The sequence below is a fragment of the Scatophagus argus genome, chromosome 17 (genome assembly GCF_020382885.2).
Source record: "Scatophagus argus isolate fScaArg1 chromosome 17, fScaArg1.pri, whole genome shotgun sequence".
NCBI lineage: Eukaryota > Metazoa > Chordata > Actinopteri > Scatophagidae > Scatophagus > Scatophagus argus.
Genome location: NC_058509.1, coordinates 7358419 through 7378859, shown reverse-complemented (window position 1 = coordinate 7378859; position 20441 = coordinate 7358419). Strand labels below are relative to the sequence as shown.

Below are 20441 nucleotides of genomic sequence, written 5' to 3'. Positions count from 1 at the left end.
CACACTGTGTGCTTTATGGCTGCTGTTAACATGTGTAGCACGACATGTGTCAAATATATATGACAGCTGGTTACACATGTGATAACACACCACAGCAGCTGTGGTCATGCACTGTTAGAGGTGTGTGTGTGTGTGTGTGTGTGTGTGGGAGAGAGAGAGCTACCCTTCCCTCAGAGTGTGTGTGTGTGTGTGTGGGTGTGTGGGTGGGGGGTTGAATCATGGTGGCTGATGGACTCCAGTTTAATTGAGAAAGTGCTGGTCTCTGCAGGAGGGCAACAGGAATATGCATAGTTAAACTCTACTTCTCATTTGTCCTCACGAAATGCTGATGCAAGGGCAGAGGCAGCGAGAAACCGTAAGACTGAGGGAGAGTGAGGAGGAGGAGGGGGGAACAAGAGAGGAGGAAGAAAGAGTTGGACTGTATAATAGATTACCCTATTACTTCTACTGCCCTTCGGAATTACCCCTCTCCCAGGCAGCCTGTCACACATCCGGAGCGCTCCCGAGCTACAGATTCATGCTCGGCTGCACACAGAGGATGGAGAGTGGCCCTCAGAGGCAAAAAGAAGGATGGCTAAGTCACCGGTTACGCCAGACAAAACTGTATCAGGCGTGAAGCGAGGACACACAACGTGCCTCAGCGATGTATCATCAGAGGAGTGGCATCCTGTTGCTGCATCCCTGCAATATCACTGCTTCACTGTGTGCAAAACTGACTTTGGGTTCATCTCGTGGAAAAAAAAAGAAAAGAAAAGCTCCTTGAAGCTGTTAAGCATCAAGCACCAATGTGACACAGTGCCAAAAAGAAAATTCATTTCGGTTCATAAAAATACAGATTGGAGGCACTGAAGCATGGGTGACATCTGGTGGTTTAGTTTCCAACTGCATGCTGGCTGCGGCTCAGCAACACTGCCTGAGTGAGGAGGGTGCATGGTGTTAATTAACTAGGAATAAACTGAGCTAAATGAAACGAGAAGATGATGGGAGCCAATGCTATAAAGAGAAGGCTAATTAGGAAACAATACGGGCAGATGAATGAAAACATTGAGCAGGATGTGCAATAAAGCCACAGCACTGATGCTGACAGTTGGAGGAAGAGAATGAGGACTGTGAATATCGTCTGGACAATAAAGTGATGCTAATGTTGCCATAGATCACTCTCTGCTTAATAATTTTGGCAATCCAGATTGTGATTGTAATTGCAGGACAGCAGGAGCGGTGGCTATCGCTCTGACCTGGCGTGGCTACAGCTCATCCCTCTCTGTGCTAAATGCTGAACGTTGCCCCTGACAATGCAGCCATCAGGGCTGCTGTGCTGTGTGTTTTTAATTACTCTGCTGATTGGATTAGGCCCTCTCCTACGCTGACACGTCCCCTCCACTTAATAGGGTGTTATTGACAAAACCAGCACATGCATCCACTCGCCCGTGACGTCTGATTTGTCATGGTGATGTTTTGGTCTTGAATGGAGTGTGTGTGTATGAAGTTTTCTGCTAAGAGACAATTATATCCTTCCCCAGCAAGTCCTGGAGCAGGTGGACGGAAGTAGACTGTTGTCCAATAAAATTTTATTTTGTGAAATCTTGAAAGCGTACCGCACCAATAATAATAACTAAATGAATGAATAACTTGATGGACAATGATGGACAGTGAGACAGAACCAGACATACAGTCTTCCTTAACCCACACGTTCTTCTTCTTTGGCAAAACCTGCCACTTAAGTTACCAAAAACCCACAACGTAACTCTACAACCAGCAGTTTGAACAGCAATTCACGTTATGCTAGTAGCCACAAATGTAACCTTGAGTTTCTAGCTCTCATGTCCATACACAGTTAGCTTAGCTTAGCATAAAGCCTGGCTCTATTCAGCAGCACCTTTAAGGGTAGATTTGGTTGGCATTTTTGTTATATTGGTCGAAAAGCGCTTAACATCCAGACAGCAATCAATAAATCTCCAGCAGAAGAAAAAGAAAAATTAGAAAGAAAGAAAGAATATCTGGTGTCTGTGGCTGTTACAAACATGTAAAAAGCGTAGCATTTCATGGGTCCTCAAGTGTTTAACCTGTTAGCCAAGTTGCAACTCTTCCAAAAACAAAATAAAGATGACAGTTTAATTTATAGAACATGTACCAAGATTAACAGATGTAGCTTTAGTTATGTTTGTTTATTATTTCTGTATTGATGTCATTATTTAATCATTTGTATCTTGAGGTCTGTGACTTGAATGCAGCAGTAACACATGAGGCGAACCAATTTTCTCATTTAACTCTTGGCAAGAAAGCAAATATTTCCCAAAATGTCAAACTACTCCTTTAACACTAATTGTGACCTCTGACTTTTAAAACACAAAAAATTACTTCCTGCTGGATGCCTCCTAATGGACTTCTTTATCATTTGGCCGCTGCATCCCAACAGACCAAATTGCAGCAATTAATATCCTGACCAGAAGATGAACCGGCACTCACTAAAGATTCAGGCCATGAAGCAGATTTGCCATTTACCAGCCACAGCAATTAATGGACTCAAAATATCCAAGTTTAATTTAACTTTCTTTGCAGCCAAAGGATGATTTGCAACAGAAGAGACTAATTGAAGATGTGTTGGATACCCGCCACAGAGGCAAGACAAATTGACATACTTAGCTACCAGCTACAGCAGTCAGGATTTACGAGCACTTGGCTGGAGGCCTTAATTAATTTGAAGCCTTGCAGATGTGCATATATCCTTTCAGCATCGTGTTATGAAGAGGACAACAAAATGTAACATTTGGAGTCTCTTAACCCCACAGCAAAGTGATTCTTGCTCAAGTTTTGTTCTGTTTCAGCAAACTATTAGGATCTAGTTTTCTACAAGGATGTGAGACGCCGTTCTTTTACCAAATACCATCTGCAAGGGTTTGATGTTGACTGTCTCGCAGACTGGCGCAGACAGTTGGGAGTTCCCAGCCTTCAGTATATGAAAACAAAACAAAAGAAAACCCAGACAGCAGCATCTGGCTATGTCTCAGAGAAGAACAGAGTAGTTTTAGCATAATTAATCTATTTTACATCTGGAGGGATGTCTGAGGAGATAAAAATCTGATCAGACCTTCGCCATGTTTTTGCTCTCCCACCTGTGCACATCATCATCATCATCATCACCCTCCTTCTCTCTCTATCTTTAAATACATGTTGTCTTCGGATTAGATAATGCTTTCCTTTATCCTGCTACTATCCGGATGTGCTCCGCCCACCCCCTTTGCTCCTGAGGTCTTTCCATTTGGAGGAAGCTCTATTATCTGTCCACCCATCTGTCACGAGGATTTAGATAAATAAATGATGCTGAATGTCATTGTCATGACTTTAATGCTTAATTCTCCACTCTGCTCTGTGCATATTGTTTGGTTAAGGGGTGACATATTTGATATTTCATAATCTCCTAAGTATCAGCTCACTTGATTAATCTGCAACACTAATCTGCTGCATTGATATCGAGGACCATTATTCTCTTTTGAAGATTAGATTTATTTTAAAAAAAGTTTGTATAACCAACTTGGAATTGTCCGATGACAATAACGGAATGAATTGATGAAATCACAAATGAAAAGTGATATAATAGCATGTCATAGCAGACTATGAGAATCTTTTAAGGCTGGTTTTTGACAATATTTTGACCCATATATAAGCAGATGCCCCCCAGCCCTCCGTGCACACGCACATACACACACAGGGAGGAGGAAATCTGCCAATCCTGGCTAGAAAAACTCTGACAGATGACTCATTCTTTGCCTTTGCTCTGTGCAACATCTGCAACTTAGAGTCTTTGCAGTCATTAAGCCCCTCCAGCTTTAAGGAAGATGCCCTGATGGTGGGCGATCATAAAGCAGGAAACAACCGCCAAACAAGGGAATAAATGCCTGAAAATGTAATGGATATCCATGGGTATTTACCTCATGTCGTCATATGAAGGATAAGTTCGTAACCTCTGCTTGAATCTATGGGAGGGGCTCCGTGATGCTGGGGCCGCTAATGGATTGCTGGAAAGTTCATACATGCGGAGTGAGGACGTTTAGAATATCTTGATCTAATCACACCGGAGCACATTGGTGTTACAGCTCGATTAGTTTTTACTTTTAAACTGAAAATTTCAAATGTCTTCTCAAAGAAACTGGTGTGTTTAAGTCCAATTTGTTGCTGGATTTTATGTGGAGGATCTTTTTGTGACTCAGGCTGATGGGACCTTCAGGACCGTAAGAAGACTGAATAGTAAAATACGTGGTGAAAATATCAGATAACGTCTTTTGCTCTCTTCCTCGTAGGCTTTAAATCCTGACTGGAAAGGTAAGAATAAAAAACTATGTTTGTAAGTCAGCCCACAGAGAAGAGATTACAAATATTCCATCCATTGAGGTTTATGACTAAATCTTGTTTCTTGTGTATAAAAAGAAACATTTGTGAGTGGGCAAATTAGGGTAATTTTGTTGCTCTTTACATTCTTCCACTATTTTAAAATAATATAATTTATAGAAAAATCTTATGTGATGACTGAGGAAACTTTTCTGTAGCTGTATAGTTGGCTTTGACTGTGCTGTTGAATTGCCTTTTCTAATATTGTCATCTGTCTCTTTATCACCTCTGAAACCTCTGAAAAAGATTCGGCTATTTACCACCTCTAAACCCTCTTGCAATGGAGCACTCACCCTCTATGAACTTGTCAGTGGTGGATGGAGACGAGGTGGAGGACCAACGCCCTCTTCTTCCACCGAGGATGGCCCCTCCACCCCAGGCCTGCTCTCCACATTGTGGAATACATCAAAACATCCAAACACCAACTGATCAGACCGTGTGGCTGGACAGGACCCAGGCCATGGCCACCACACCTTTGTACAATGGCCACCTTTATGTCAAACCTTCACCTCGCTCCAAAAGGAGGGGAGACAAAGGCAAAGAGAAGCAATGCGAGAAAAGGTCAGGGGGGAACAGACCAAACACAGGACACAAAGAGCGCAATCACCAATGCAAAGTCAGAAACGCAGGACCTCACAGACTCCAGGAGAAAGTCACCTCTTTCACTGACATCCCCGTGTCTCCCTGTGGATCACCCTTCAAGAGCTCTTGCAGGTCTCACTTAGACATCAAGGATGTTGAGGCCAGAGGGCGCCGCAAGTCAGGTAACGTTTCTTTGGAGATGCACGACCGTCAGAGTCTCCCAGAGATCATCATCACCAGCAAAGATGATGACCTGCAAACACACAGTGAGACGTCCCAGTATCGGCAGGATCTGTCCGCGTCCAAAGGCCTGCTGCCGGGAGCCGAGTGTCCCAGTCCGAACCTCAGTCCCAGTCCCCAGTCCAGTCCGAAGCGCAAAGTGGACAACAAGGACGACACATACTGGAAGAGCCACAACATCGGCTGGAGGCTGGTTCACAGGAGGGCTCTGTTTTTGAGGAGGCAGCGACTGAATGACTGTGCCCTGGCCGTGGGCATATTCGGGGTGGTGTTGATGGTGATGGAGACAGAGCTCTCCTGGAGCGTCTACAGCAAGGTCAGAAAGACAGGCAATCTGTTAAAAAATATGAATATAATTATGGGTTGTTAAAGTTTTGCAAAAGTACAAAAATATAATAAATATTTTCTAAAATGAAGCCTGAAAAATCATGTTCTGAGTAATTGCGTAGCACAGCTTTCACTTTATTTGTCACCTTCTTTTGTATTCAGTAAAATTCCCAGACAAAAAAACCTACTAATTGTCTTCTAGAGATGTTTTATTTTACTTCCATTTTCCTCACAATGTTGATCTTGCACAATACACTCATAAGATCATGTTTATTGTATCAAGCAAATGGATTATCTAAATGTATGTAAGATTATAGGGTTAAAGAGGATCGTTGATGCCATTTCATAGATTGAGCTTTGTAATGACAAACAGCCATCAGCTGACAATGATGTCATGTTTGTCATGTGTGTTTATCTGTGTGTGTGTGTGTGTGTGTCCTGCAGAGCTCCATCTACTCCCTCGCACTCAAGTCCATCATCAGTTTCTCTACGATCATCCTGCTTGGCCTCATCATAGCCTACCACTGCTGTGAGGTGCAGGTAACTTATCTGTTCATAACTACATAATCAGATATTTGTTCTGAGTTATCCTCCAGGAACAACCTCCCAAATGCGGCAAAAAAGCAGAGTATTACTATCATGCCGTATGCCTATTTGCATACTTTTTTTTATTTTTGGATATTCACCCCAAGGGGAACTGAAAATGTTCCTGATTGAAGAAAATTAAACAAAGTTTCTTTTCTCCGTACCTTTCTTCTTAAAATTGATTGATTTTTTTTTTCTCAACTCGTTTACTTTGAAGGATTTTTAGAAAAACTTTTTACATCCTTTAAAAAAAGTAGACATTAGCATTACAGTCCAATAACATTTAATATAAGACTCCTGATGAGTGGTTAAAAGTTAATACTGCAAAACTGTTTTTTTTCTTTTTCCTTGTCAAAACATGGCGCCTACATGAACCACAATGTAACTCAACTGCTGAAAGTTTAGTTGGAGACTGGCTGTCATGTGTTAGTAGCAACTTAACTAGCCTAATGTCTTTCTCTCTCCACACGTCTTTCTTTCTTTCTCAAACTTGTCATCTTCGGCCCCAACCAGTGCCGACTCATATGACATCATATGAGGCAATTTATCAAACATTGCACAGCACCTTGGAGCCTCAAAAGGCTTAATGCAACTTTCATCCCCAAGTTATTTACACACTACAATACGCCTCCCCCCTCTTTTCCTGCCTAGCTCTACGTTCATGACATTGGTGCAGAGGACTGGCGGATTGCCATGACAACCGACCGTGTGGCTCTGGTGGCCTTGGAGCTGGCAGCAGTGGCCATCCACCCCTATCCGGTCGGTCTGCTGGAGTACTTCGAGCAGACCTTCCAGCACACCAAGACTCGCCTCTCACTGTCTGAGACAGAGCTGGAGATCGTCCTGGCTCTGCCCATGTTCCTCAGGCTGTACCTGCTGGGACGGGCCATGATGCTGCACAGCCGCCTCTTCACGGACACCGCGTCTCGCAGCATTGGAGCCCTCAACAAGGTGGGAGGTCACCGTGGGCTGACTTCAGAATCTTGATTCTGGCTTAACTGGCTTGGATAAGGAGGTCTACTGTGATGAGCTCAGGACAGAATGAAATCTGGGGCTTTGCACTGTCAATTCTGATATGATTTTAAACACTGAGGCAGTGGCACATGATTCATGGGATATTAAAGTCTATATTTCAGACAGTGATTTGGGCTGGGCTTCCTCTATGAACATTTCATGCACATCTCTTTATGTTTTATGTCTAGGTGGGCCGAGAGGTCTGTAGAGGTGTGAATCTTGAGGTGTGACTATCACAGTTTCGCTCCCATGAGTCCTAGTGGTTTCACATGCTGATTATGTCCCTCGCAAGCTCTCCTCTGCTTGTCTGCTTTGTTTTCCACAGTTGATGATATCCACCCAGCTAATCCCTTCCCTTATAAATGCTATTTAAGAGTGATGAAAATGACCTCTGTGTCCCCTCTGCAATGCCAAACCCCCTATCCATGTATCAAGCCAGATTGAGAACAAGTTTTCTTATCCCTCATCTCCTCTGCTTTATATAATCATAATCTGACAGGTGCTATCCTAAATAGTCTGGCTAAGTATGTCCTTAGTGTCAAAATTGTGACATAAAAGCGTCTCATTTGTGATCTCCAGATACACTTCAACACCCGCTTTGTGGGGAAAACACTAATGACCACCTACCCAGGGACTGTGCTGATGATTTTCAGCGTCTCTCTGTGGATTGTGGCAGCATGGGGCTTACATGTTTGCGAGAGGTATGTCATATGTTGGCCTCCTGCTGAATTTATAGCAGCATGCTCAAGGCTGTGTGTTTAGAATGTAATTATCATCCAAATACTGACAGATATTTGGATGCATTACTTTAATGCTTCTACTGCAGCAACAAATCCACTTTTCACTCTGCTGTCTGTACCAGCTGAAGGACACTGACACAATCAGACATTTCTTAATCTGGTCTTGATGAGGAAAAGACAAAATATAGATAGATAGATAGATAGATAGATAGATAGATAGATAGATACTTTATTGATCCAGAGGGAAATTCAATAAGCATTTAACAAGATATCAATATTATGTTCTATCTGACAGCTATACAATCCTAACGCAACATCACAGAGGTAATGTTTTCCCTTTTATTCTTTCAGACATCACAACTACCGGGACCTGAGCAGCAACTACATGGAGGCCTTGTGGATGGTCTCCGTCACCTTCCTGTCCATCGGTTATGGAGACGTGGTGCCTCACACCTACTGTGGTCGCAGCATCTGCCTCCTCACAGGGATAATGGTGGGACAGAAGGCTCATAGTTTTGTCTGTTGCCAGATTAGTTCAGATCGTGATTTCCAATTTCTGACTCTTGCAGGGTGCAGGCTGCACGGTCCTGGTGGTGGCTGTGGTCGCCCGGAAGCTGGAGCTGACGAGAGCAGAGAAACATGTTCACAACTTCATGATGGACTCCCACATCTCCAAGAGGGTAAACAGCAAAAACTCTGTCAGCGTGTCTTAATTAAATGGTCGCAAACGTACGAAAGACTCTGTACAGATTTGTTGTTAGCAAGTCTTCGTTTGTGTTTAGCACACCACAACAGTTTAATACCATTATATGGTACAATATCATTAATGTTTGCAATAGTAGTCACATTAAACTAGATTTTTAATTATTGCATGGATTAATTACTAATCACAAAAACTGGCACATCATTTGTATTCAGTAGCTGACTGCATTTCTGAGTAATCTGAGCAAACCCTCTTAACAGCATATAATAATCTCTTTTATTTGCCCTTTATTGAGCTCTGACATCCTAATATCTGGTATCTGAATAAAGGAGTGAGTAAAAATCTGCAACGGGGTGAAATAAGTTTTCCACGCTTCAATATAAACTGTTGACAGAACATTTCAGCAGAGAATTTTCATTGAAAAACATCTCAGTCCATAAGAAAACTTAAAAAAAAAAAAAAAAAAAGGTCAAAGTTTATTATGAGACAAACTAAAATGGCCTGCACCAAGGGTCGGCAACCCGCTGCCCTCTTCTGTGGCTCCCGTGGCTAAGAGAGGGCGAGCACATTTTGGGGAAAAAAAATACGTGAAAAAATAATGGACACTTAATTTAAATTAATTTCATTCCATTTATTCATATTTTTGTTCGTTGTAATAGTTATTTCTTTGGAGATTGAGGCGCTCATGTCACATTAACGTAACACTTTAATGTTTTAATATTTCGTCAGTCAAAATATCCGTCACATCCTGTTTGCGACACCTGTTGCCGCCAAATAAGCGACTTATTTTGGCCCGCGGTAAGCTAGCAATGGACAAATGTACGAGAAAAGTTTCAGACGAAAATAGATCGTTTAATTCCTCATGGACAGATTCGTTTGCTTTTACTGCTGACAAAACTGGTTTACCGGTATGCTTAATGTGTGGTGAGAAATTAGCAAACAACAAAACAGCAAACGTTGAGAAACATTTCCAGAATAAGCGCGCTGCCTTTGCTGAAAAATACCCAACTGGAGATGAGCGAAGAAGTGCAATTTTTGGTAATAGCAAAACTATTTTCGTTAGAGTCGTTCATTAAGATATCAGAACATTTATTCTCAGACTTTAAAAACAAGAGTGAAATTATTCCGAAAATTGGAGATATGCCTCTCTCTGCAAAGACCGTCAAGGACAGGACCATTAAAATGGCGGCAACAAACTGCGGACATTAATTCCAGCGTACTCAAAAGATGTCAGTGATATTGAGCAGATAGCGCTGTTATGCAGGTATGTGAACTCTGCTGGCCCGCAGGAAGAAATCATTGAGGTAATACTTTTAAACTGACATTTTTTTTTGTTTCTGGTTTTCCCTTATTAATAAAAGGTAATACTGTGTGTAGGTTTACAATGTCGGTGCAGGAAGCCTTCTTTTAAGTTTAAAAAATATCTCAAATGAGGAAAAGACTCAAACAGACCTGATGGTATATTGTATTTGAAAATAAATGTATAAATGCCAGTGTCTTTTTCTCTCAAAGTACAAAAGAATTAGGTGTTTTGCGGTGTTAAAAATGGAAAAATGAAAAATTTGTCGTTTTCTGTTAAAAGTTTATTGATTTCATAAAAGTAACGCACTATAGTTCACATATATAAAGCATAAGTTTAAGGAAACTCTATAGGCCTTTGTGGTGTTACCTTCAGTTTAGTGGTCAGACTCCAAGTGGGTTTTAATTTGGTGGGAAGTGGACTACATGGCTCTTTTAATGCTAAAGGTTGCTGACCCGTGGCCTACACTGTGTTCAGTACATTCTGTTGGTGTTACTCAGCATGTGCAGTAAATAACAGCACTTTCAAGTTTTGTGCATAAGCATAAAATAACTGAGTGATTTTCTACCTCCTTTTGCTAGATAAAAATTGCTGCAGCAAATGTGCTGAGAGAGACTTGGCTTATCTACAAACACACTAAGCTGTCAAGAGAAAGAGACCACACCAGAGTCCGCATGCACCAGCGAAAGCTGCTTCTGGCCATCCACCAGTAAGACACTTTGTCTTCGTATAAATCTGCTTCTGCACAAGTCACATTACATGGAAGACTGGCTTTTAATAACAGCCATACATTAGCATTTTACCACATCAAACTGAAGTAATTTGTGGCATCATCACTGTACATCACTGGTGCTTACCTTATCCAGTACCTGTATAACAAAATAAATCCGTGCACCTAAGAACTGTTTGGTCTTTTTGTTTGTTTATCGGTCATGTGGATGAACTGGCCCTTTAAATTTTCTGATTATTTTGGTAATGCCATAGTAACCTCCTCTACATCCTAAAACTGCATGAATTTGTCCCCAGGCTGCGGCGAGTGAAGATGGAGAAGAGAATACTTGCAGACCAAGGGAACACACTTGTAGACCTCTGCAAGGTGAGAGAGGCAAGTGAACGCGTCATTTTATAGTACATCCAGTCTAAACCTCAGCAAAGTAGCATCTAATATGCCCTGATGCCTTTTCTTTCTTTCTCTTCTCCACATGGACACCAACCCGAACGCAGATGCAGAACTTGATGTATGACGTGCTGTCAGAGGTGCAGGGCTGCAGGGGGGAGCTGGACACACACATCCACAGCTTGGAGAAGCACGTGGAGGAGCTGAGGGAAGGCTTCAGGAGCCTGATGCCCCTCCTGTCCAGCACCCTGTCCACACAAAACTCCTCCATCCGTCACCTGCTCAGGGAGAGGGAGGTGAAGACGGAAACTGCCGGCACGAGTGTCGACAGGTAGACGGAGGCTGAGGAAGATGATGGAGAGGAAGTAAAAGCTTCTCGGGTGCTGCAGGAGCGGTTATGGGACTGTAAGGCAACGATCATCTTATTGGGACATTTTTCTTAGAAAGGTGGATGCTAATAACAAGTGGAAAGCTGTACTTGTGTTAAAAGTAGTAACATTTTCTATAGCAGAAATTCCGTAAAGCCAAAATGTAGAAATTAGTCAAACTGTGGCTTTTAAAAGACTTGCCATAATCTAATAGTAAACTGAGAACATTTTTAACCAATAAATCAGACTTTATCAGAAATCATTAATGGTAATGTTAAAGTGAGTATTTTAGACTCTTGGCCAAATTTGAACATTAGGACACAGAGGTTGCCATTGTTGTTTCCTGATGAAAATTATCAATATTGATCTTGTTCATCACAGCCCTAATCAATTCATCAACTTGACCAAAAGATAAACCCGGATGGTTTAGAACTGTTATCACTCCCATGTCAGTGTGTAGCTTTACCTGTTAATAATGCACTTTTTTCTGATGAAGTATTAAAAACTACATATATTTAAACATGGTTTGGGATTGTATATACCTAGTCTTACAAAAATGTGAAGATAACCAATAGTACTTTATAATAAAATGATAAGGCTCCTGATTTTGTATTAAATGTCTGCATTAGTCAGTGAGACAAAAAAAAAAGACACACAAACCATTCCTTTAGCCAAAACAATATTTTATTAAGAGAGACAGGGTTGGAGGGTGGAGTTACAGCAACAACTGATCTGTCGACAAACAGTGGAAACTCATCTGCTGTCCAGTCCATCTTCAGGTCTCATCTCAGACCACTGGGTCTGCCACCGTCCCGGAAGCAGAAGACGCTGATATCAACCAGTCCATCCCCTCCTCTCCCCTTCAGCTCCGGGGAGAACAGCTAGTGCTGCTTCCTCCTGAATGAGCACCCTGCCAGAGGAGGACAATGACAGTCAGATTGATGCTGACAAAAGAGAAACCTTACAGTACAGAAATAGTGCAGGCGGTGCACACTGCTATTGTTCCACACAGTGCTGAGTACAAGACTCATCGTTTTCCCATCATGTGACTGATTAGGTCAACATCTCTTCCCACTACCAACTCACTTTTTACGTTTAGTGTGGAAGCTAAGCAGTGACACCACTTCAACACCAGGCTTAAAACTGGACACTTTGACAGCAAAACTGATTAAATTATGGAGATTAAAAAAAGCTACGTATGACATCCTCAGTATCAGAAGTACTATACACAGTAGCTGTAGGATAGATTTTTGTTCTCAGCCTTCGAAAGGGGGGAGCCAGTGGTCTAGCTCAACCCTTCTGCAAACTGAGGTCGATCTGGCACTGGAATGAGATTGGAAGACCACGACAGAGGAAGTCCAGTCACTTGGCAGTGCGGCCAACAAATTCAAAATGTGTCACAAATGTATACACACAATTCATTCATACTGTAAAACTTTTTTCAGGTTCTGGCTCACCAGCTTAATGCCATGTTCAATAAATGGCTGAGGTAATACAGTGAGTAACAGCTGGTCATCAATTACTGTGACTGAATTAAAGAGTTTTCACACAACCATTTCAATACATTACATTACTAATCATCAAAGAGTAATTCTGAGATGACACTACTGCGTTAATTTTTCAAACAAACTTGTAAGCCAGAGATGCAATAAAAGAATGGCCTTAAAAAAAATCATTGATTGTTAGTCTAGTGCACAGACTAACCAATCAATGAAGAAGAAAAAATAAATCATTGTGCTAAATACAGAGAGCCAACAAAGTGGTCATGAATGTTTCTGGGGAGCTTTGACATTTTGGATTCTATTGCTGCCAACATAAGGGTCCGTTGGCACTTACGAAAACACTTGCATCACTAACTATATTGCTCAAACCAGTGAACATAAATTTTGGGTTTCTATTTAAGCAGTTGCCCATTGGCAGGCATGTACACCTGACTATGGGGAAAAGGTACAGAAGCGGCACCAGCTTATATAACGACTCTTGTCGTGGAATCGGCAGCTAAAACTGATACTGTTGATTAATACTGACCCTCTGTGAGACGTGCTTTGCCTCCAGTAGGCTGACACAGGACTGTTGAACAGCCAACGCACAGCACGACTGTCTGAGCGTGGCTGAACACCGTCGTGATCTTGTAGCATCCTGGGAAAAGACACACACAAGACACCAGGTTATAACACTGGCATCATAACACAACATTCCCCTCTCAAATCTAGGCAGCTATATACCAACCCGTCCCCACTAGCTGTACCGATGTGCATCAATGACACATTTCTATGTAGAAAAACTGTACCTGGACATTTCACATCCATAAAGTAAGAGTTGGGACACTGAACAAGACGCTTCTTCTTGTGCCTCCTCTTTTCCTCCTCAGGGGATGGGTGCAACAAGTCTTTTGCGAGCTGCATTAAAAAAATAAATAAGGAAATGAGTAAAAGGAAACCTGATCAGAAACATGTCACATCTGCGACTGAAAGACTAGATCAGAATTCCTTTATTAATCCCTGGAGGGAAACTCTTGACTAAGATCAATGACAACGAATAGGCTACTCTACTGAAAATATAAAGCCCAGAATTGTGGTCATTTAAATGTCTTACTTGGCATTAAAGCACATCAAATAACCGGCGTCTTTGCACTGTTTTGTTCTGCTAAACCAGTGCTACGTTGGTACGTTAAGGCTTCTCGGCTGGCCTACATTTCTTGGATTAGGTAACGCGGGCTAGCTACGCATTTTTAGCAGTTGTAGATATTCAACAAATATTTGAGTGTAGGGAGAATTACAACCATTAATCTGACAATATAAATCAAGAGGAAAGGGTGACTATTAGAGGAAGATTTTCTAAGTTATCAGTCCGTTCAAATCCATCTTTGAACTGGCTCCATGTTTGCGGTGTGCGCGCAGCCATCTTGTGTCACAATGCGCTCGCAATGCGCTCAACTGTGCACAATAATTTGTGTAAAACTGGGACAAAAACTCTACGAAAGCCTCTAAAACTGATACTAGTCGAATCGCAAACTTCTTAGGTAAATATTGAGCCGTGAGTTGGCTCTTCAACTATCGATTAAATGGTAAAAATGTCATTTTCTAATGGCTAGAGGATACTCACTGGCATGTTGGCGAGGAAATAGCCGCTGCCGAAAAGGAGGCATTACCGGAAGCGAGGGGTTCATATCGGTTGTTCCTTTTGAGCACGAGTCGGATGTGACGAATTTGACACGACATGGCGGCCATATTGGTGAGGTCCAAACTCCACCCTGTTCCATGTACCCTGCTTCTTCCAAGCAAACGATTATTAATCCCAAAATGTTCAAATATACACAAGGACAATGACTGCGTTTACAAATATAAAAAACGTGTAACCTATTTTCTGTGAAATGTGCAAAATGGAATAAAAATTAACGTTTTTTGATCCTCAGCAGTGAAATTTGGAATATAAATAGGCCTGATACATAATTTTAAGATATATTCCATGTTACAATGCAAATCACAAAGTGTATTATCTTTAAGCTCTAAGCTTGCATGTTTATACCGTTAAATGAAAAGAAATACAGAACAACAGAACGTGAAATAGTTCATATTTTATGTATGAGGGCCCCAAGGAGCCTCAACTTGCAGGCAAACTATTTGAGACTGTCCTCATTATCAGATAGCACATGTGTTTTTCAATTCAAGCTGCTCTAAATACAAGACAAACATAACTATATGTGCACCGAAAGAGTTCTGGTTCTGTCCCTTCTATCAACAACACACTGTCCTTTTGTTCAGCTACCATGTTTTTATGTAGCACAAGTTATTTTTAATATTTCCATTCGTTCATCTCGTGTGTTGCAAAACCACAACAGAGGACGAAATATGCATTTTCATTGGTGTATACAGCAAATTATAATTATACAGTGCAGTGTAACTGTGTAGAAGTTGACGTCAGCTCTTGGCCTTACGCACCCTGTCCTTCCTCTTCTGTCGGTTCAGAGATGTTTTTTTCAAGTGGGTCTCTGAGTGTCATCAGTTCCTTTATTTTTACACAACTCTCACACTCCAGAGATAAGCGGTTTCTCTGGAAGAGAGATCAGAAATCATCATACAAATCATCTTCATGTTCATCTGCAACTGCTAATGAATGCTGTAGATTTAATCAAAGTTGGTGTATTTATGCCAAGTCACTGATACAAAGAGAGCTGGAAGAAAATTAATTTCAACAGATGACAAAGGAAAGATAAAGTTGTTCATTTAAAATGTACTTCATACGCAGATCTCAGCAATTAATGTGGTGAGTACGATGTTATTCTTACTAATAAACTATTTAAAATGGGGCCAAAGTTTAATAAATCAGAATTATGATTTAAGTTCATAGAAATATGAACTTACAAAAAACCAGTTAAACCAGTTAAAAGTTCACAAACACAAGGACAGCAGTCGTAAATCATTTTTCTACCTTAAACAGTTACCTCTTAAATAGTACCTAGATGTACACACTCTCTCTCTCTTTCTCTCACACACACACAGAGTTGGCTTGAGCAAACTGTGAGTGAAGCACACCTGCAGACAGAGACGCAGCAGGCCTCCTCCCTCACCCTGCATCTCTAGTGACCTCAGGAACAGAGGCAGCGACTTCTCTGTAATTCTGTTTCCTACCCAAACACACAAACACAGCGTAGCCATTTTAATAACAACTTCAATAGGCTTTACAAGGTTTCATTATTTATTTTGCGCAGAGCCTTGGAGTTGCTCTGGAGCTGCTAATTACTGACAAGCTTATACAAAACATATTAAAGCACAGTCATGTCATTAATATAACGTGACCTGTAAATAATAAACTTCCTGTTTTTAACTTTTTGTGCATCTTTTTTTCTAATGTAATTTGACCAAACAACAACACAATCTGTGTTCAAAGAGTTGAGTCATTTGATTTCTCTGTCAGTCTGAGATGAATACACCACAGTTACCTGCCAGGTTGAGGGAGCTGAGAGTCGTGTTTCCAAGGAGAATAATCTCACCTTCCCTGCACTTCACTGAAAGGTCCAGCAGGGGGTTCACTAAATCCACTGCCTGCATCAGCTGACGAAGAGGGAGAGACGTAAACAAGGGCATGACAGTATATGTTCAAATCATGTTTAGCAACGAATAATACGTCAAACAAACCTCATCTTGGCCAGTACTTAAACTTTCCTGCAGAAAAAAAAACAAAACCAAAGTAAACCTAATTTAATAAAAGGAATATACTGTAATGTGTATGTTTACATCCATATGGTACTTGGTCAGCAGATTCAGACAGCATGTTGCGGCTACCTCCTGTGCAGACAGTTGTTTCTCTTTGTTCCCCAGTTTGCCACCTTTACTTTGAGGCGCCTTTGTATCAGAAGCTGGGAGAGATTTAAATAAACAATGAAAAGATCAGCACCACTGCGGTGAGAGGATAATAAAACAAGTGTTTATCTGTAAAAGAAGCGATTACATTTCTTGTTAGACTTTGGATTCTCTTTGTTGGCAGCCGATTTTTCGTCTTTTTTTGATGCCTCCTGTAAGTTCAAAGATGTCACGATTATTTGCCACAAGATTTACAAGGCGGAGATGCCACTGGAGTTGCACAACAGTTTCACTATTGCTGTTCACACACAGTTTTTCAGCACGTCACCTTTTTCTTGCCTTTGTCCTCCACTTTGCTGACACTCAGTGAGGTGCTGCTGGGTACTGAGAGAAGCTGGCCAGCATTTGATTGGTCAGGATCGACACTAAAAAATGACTGAAAAGACAGAGTGCCAGAATCCAAAATGTGTTTAAATGTGATTTTAAATGTCTCATATGTGTCCTTGTACTTGCAGAGTCATAATTAGGATTACTTTTGATTATAAATTAGTATGCCTATTAATGTTAGACATTGCTGAACTTACAGATTGTGTTTTTTCCAAAAGCAGCTTCCTCCTCTCTACAACTTCTTCATGAGTTAGAGGAAACTCACCAAGTATCTGAAAATGGAAGTGGTTAAGGGGCAGGGAGCTAATTGAATTACATAATATAATGCATTGACCAGAATATAATTTAAAACAACTTCACCTCTGATTTAAATGCATTATCTCTCAAGTTAAAGTCTTTAACGTAAATGGATACTGTAGCTAGATGAGCAGCTCCTGAATCTCCGATGTGATTGTTGGACAGCGAGAGGAAGAGCAAAGTTCGATTCAACCGCAGGCCCTGAGGCGCAAAACAGGATGAACACCTCAGCAGTCGTGAAGAGAACATGCAGGGAAGAATGTGAAGTCAGTTCTGGGTTATACCTGTGCAATATGTGTTGCACCTGCATCACCAATAGAATTGAATGCCAGGTTGAGAGACACAAGCTTCCTGTTGGCAGATCTGGTTGTTGAGAGAGCCAACCCAATTAGACGAGCGCCCTCATCTCCTATCCGGTTGTTTCTCAGGGACAAGTGAGTGATACTGGACCAAAGAAACCAAAAACATAAATCCAGCACATTTGTGGAGCATGTGAATGCAAACAGAAGTCTAACAGAACAAGTGTTGTACTGCTATGTGAGATATTGAACTGCTTGGTAACTCACGCACTGTCTTCAGAGAGAAGAAGGTGGTAGCTCTGCTCTGGAAGGGGGTTGCCCTCCAATGTCACAGCGCTAACGCAGGAACAAAGAGGAAGGGGAAGGATCAGTTCAACATACTGCAGCCCTACAACATCTCCAAGTCAAACTTAAATTTGGATTCCCATCCTTCAGCCGATACTGAATTAGGCCCAGTGTGATGGATTGAGCTCCAAAACAAAGTGTGAACGACAGTAGAGTCCACTCACCTGAGGTTGGAGCACAGCGATATCGTGTTCATGAAGGAGATTACCATTTGATCTGTCAGTCCCGCCTGCCAAAACCTGCAACAAGGCAGACAAAATTACACAAACAGACAGGAACAAAACATTGACAGCTGTAACCCTGTTCCCCGTAACAAGAGTGTGCCTCTCCCTGTCAGCTCATCACTCACTGAAGGCTCTGTAGCTTGTTCAAGGAGAGAAGCATTTTCTGCAGCACCCTGGCCATCTGCTCATTTACCTTCCACCCTGTGTACATTTAAAACAGATTAGATGTTTTCCTCCAACATTCAGAAGAAATACTGAATGACATTAACTGTTGGTCGGAGCCATTTGAGAAAAATGTCAAACCAGTGACAAATATGGCTGTAAATATTTCTCTGTGTTGTTTTCTTCTCACCAGAAACCTTCAAGTTCTTGGCACTGAGGGGGTCTTCATTCTCCAATTCCACATGGAGGCATGTTTTAGACCAGAAAGGTGCAGCATTTTTATGTGTTTGGCTGTGCTCTGAAGGTATAATTATGATAATTGTAAGTAGAGTGAAGCTCAGATTATAAGAAAAGGACAATTACTTTACATTAAGAACAAGAGAATAAAGGATATTTCAAACGCCAGATTCAAGGTGTTGTACTTAAAAAACATAATAAATACAATATATACAAACAAGTCCTGCCTCTAAAAAATTAAGACTATAAAATATGCTCTCATACAGTATACACATATATTAGTACGTGTCTGTCCATACCTTTGTTAGCGCAAAGCTAATCAGATCAGGAGCAGCTCTTGTTTACCTGTGTCCCCTCCTTCAGTTTCAGTGGTGGAGGAGGCTGGTTGCTTGGTGCTGACAGCTGGGATATCCTTCATACCCAGAAGGGCACAAAGCCCAGGGAAGTCGATCTCCACATTGCCTGAGCACTGATATTCATCTGTAGAATAGTGGATTTAAAGCAGTGACCATACAGCTCTCCCTTGCTACCAAAGACAGTCTGATCATGTTACTTACCAAATGTCTGAGCAGGCAATTTCTCATTTGGAGCCTTTCCTGAAAACAGATAGGCCACAGCATTTGTCCTTCATATTAACCAACCGGGCAAAAATGAGTTACCACACCACACAAAACAGTAAGTTAAAGAGAGTATAATTTCATCTCTGACATCTACAAATGCCATAATCCAGTGTTTTTCTGTTTACCAGCACACAAGGGGTTTACAGTCCAGTCTGTTGTGACACTGATGAACTATTGAATGTGTGAATGAAACTAAAACTACTGCTTATTTCCAGGGGTAGAAAGCTAACTAATCAAGTATTGTGCTTCAGTACCAATCTGAGGTATTATATTTAAGTATTTCTGCTTCATGACATTTCAAAGGGCGATATTGTACTTTTCAGTCTGACACTGACAGGGCCAATGCTACCACCTAATGTATATCTTGAAAATGCCTCATGGCTTCGAGTAAATAATGAAGGGGGTATTTTCATAATGTAATGTATTAATGCTTCTTTCCATAACTGCTTATTTCCAACTTGTGTTTGTCAAATTATAATCCCACTATTTTATGGTTGTAATAATAATTATTATAATCCTGCACACTAAATGAATTAACATGTTTTAAGTTTGTCTAATAAATGACAACTAACGCTAGTTTAACAATCAAGCTAACTAACGTTGATTTCCAATCTGCGGATTAAAAACTCCAACCTGTACTTTTCGAGGCTTCATCCTCATGATTCACCTTGTCGGCTTTTTCTTTTTGTCTCTTTCTAGACATATTTGTGTCTTAAAGTGGAAATATTGTTAAATCCTCATACAAGCAAGCTAACTGCACTGTATTGAAAGCTAACTAAACGAACCCCTGGGCGTCCTTAACGTTACTATGGTAACCAAACTTTGTGTTTCTCGCGAGACTTCAAGCTAAGCACTCAGAACTTTGCCCTTTGGCTCGTGGTACATGAACTGATCGCCAATAAATATTTGTTGGAAAATATTCACGTAGTTTATGCGGCGTTTGCGTTGATAACAAGGCTTAAAACATTCGTAGAAAATGCCGCAACATCGCGAGATTTGCCAAGAGACCATTCGAGGACAATTACGTATTTCCCTGAAAGGGAAATGCATTGATATAGATAATATAGACATAGTTCTATTTCAGCCTAGAGAGTAAGAGCCTCTGAATGTGAGGATCGGTATTTTAAATTTAGGACTGCTGATTGTGACCTCGATGAAAAAATGATCAGCTGTGTATTTCCATTGTTTGTACCATATGAATGACA

The 20441-nt window shown here is 41.2% G+C and overlaps 4 protein-coding genes and 1 non-coding gene across 6 annotated transcripts in view; 2 read left to right on the top strand and 3 right to left on the bottom strand.

Moving 5' to 3' along the window:
• snx27a (sorting nexin 27a) overlaps window positions 1-4327 on the top strand; it is a 40024-nt gene extending 35697 nt beyond the window's left edge. The window contains exon 13 of the mRNA XM_046417571.1: window positions 4299-4327. Coding sequence (XP_046273527.1) covers window positions 4299-4312 — 14 coding nt within the window. The 3' untranslated portion in view covers window positions 4313-4327. The remainder of the gene's footprint in view (window positions 1-4298) is intronic.
• A 135-nt stretch (window positions 4328-4462) lies between these two features.
• Window positions 4463-12210, top strand: LOC124074539 (small conductance calcium-activated potassium channel protein 1-like). The gene is made up of 9 exons (XM_046417565.1): window positions 4463-5524; window positions 5980-6075; window positions 6772-7071; window positions 7714-7835; window positions 8226-8367; window positions 8444-8554; window positions 10459-10586; window positions 10904-10982; window positions 11102-12210. Exons 1-9 carry the CDS (start codon window positions 4667-4669, stop codon window positions 11327-11329), a joined length of 2064 nt encoding a protein of 687 aa, XP_046273521.1. The 5' UTR covers window positions 4463-4666; the 3' UTR covers window positions 11330-12210.
• rps27.1 (ribosomal protein S27) lies at window positions 12025-14595 on the bottom strand. Its single transcript, XM_046417572.1, has 4 exons — window positions 14468-14595; window positions 13653-13761; window positions 13391-13501; window positions 12025-12272 (listed from the first exon to the last, which is right to left on the bottom strand). Exons 1-4 carry the CDS (start codon window positions 14471-14473, stop codon window positions 12244-12246), a joined length of 255 nt encoding a protein of 84 aa, XP_046273528.1. The 5' UTR covers window positions 14474-14595; the 3' UTR covers window positions 12025-12243.
• LOC124049174 lies at window positions 12611-12740 on the bottom strand. The gene has a single exon (XR_006841365.1). It is a non-coding gene; the product is annotated as a small nucleolar RNA SNORA35 (small nucleolar RNA).
• A 628-nt stretch (window positions 14596-15223) lies between the features above and the next one.
• Window positions 15224-20437, bottom strand: lrrc71 (leucine rich repeat containing 71). 2 transcript variants are annotated; one of them, XM_046417563.1, is made up of 16 exons: window positions 19870-20437; window positions 19174-19212; window positions 18962-19096; window positions 18570-18677; window positions 18343-18418; window positions 18158-18232; window positions 17916-17984; window positions 17634-17793; window positions 17467-17550; window positions 17250-17324; window positions 16994-17101; window positions 16814-16877; window positions 16600-16721; window positions 16305-16407; window positions 15898-15989; window positions 15224-15415 (listed from the first exon to the last, which is right to left on the bottom strand). In XM_046417563.1, the coding sequence occupies exons 1-16, from the start codon at window positions 19937-19939 to the stop codon at window positions 15296-15298; spliced, it is 1500 nt and encodes a 499-aa protein (XP_046273519.1). In that variant the 5' UTR covers window positions 19940-20437; the 3' UTR covers window positions 15224-15295. The 2 variants fall into 2 exon arrangements, 1 of the variants encoding a protein (XP_046273519.1); XR_006845871.1 differs by lacking the exons at window positions 15224-15415; window positions 15898-15989 and having other exon boundaries at window positions 16305-16416; window positions 16501-16721.
• Window positions 20438-20441: the final 4 nt, after the last annotated feature.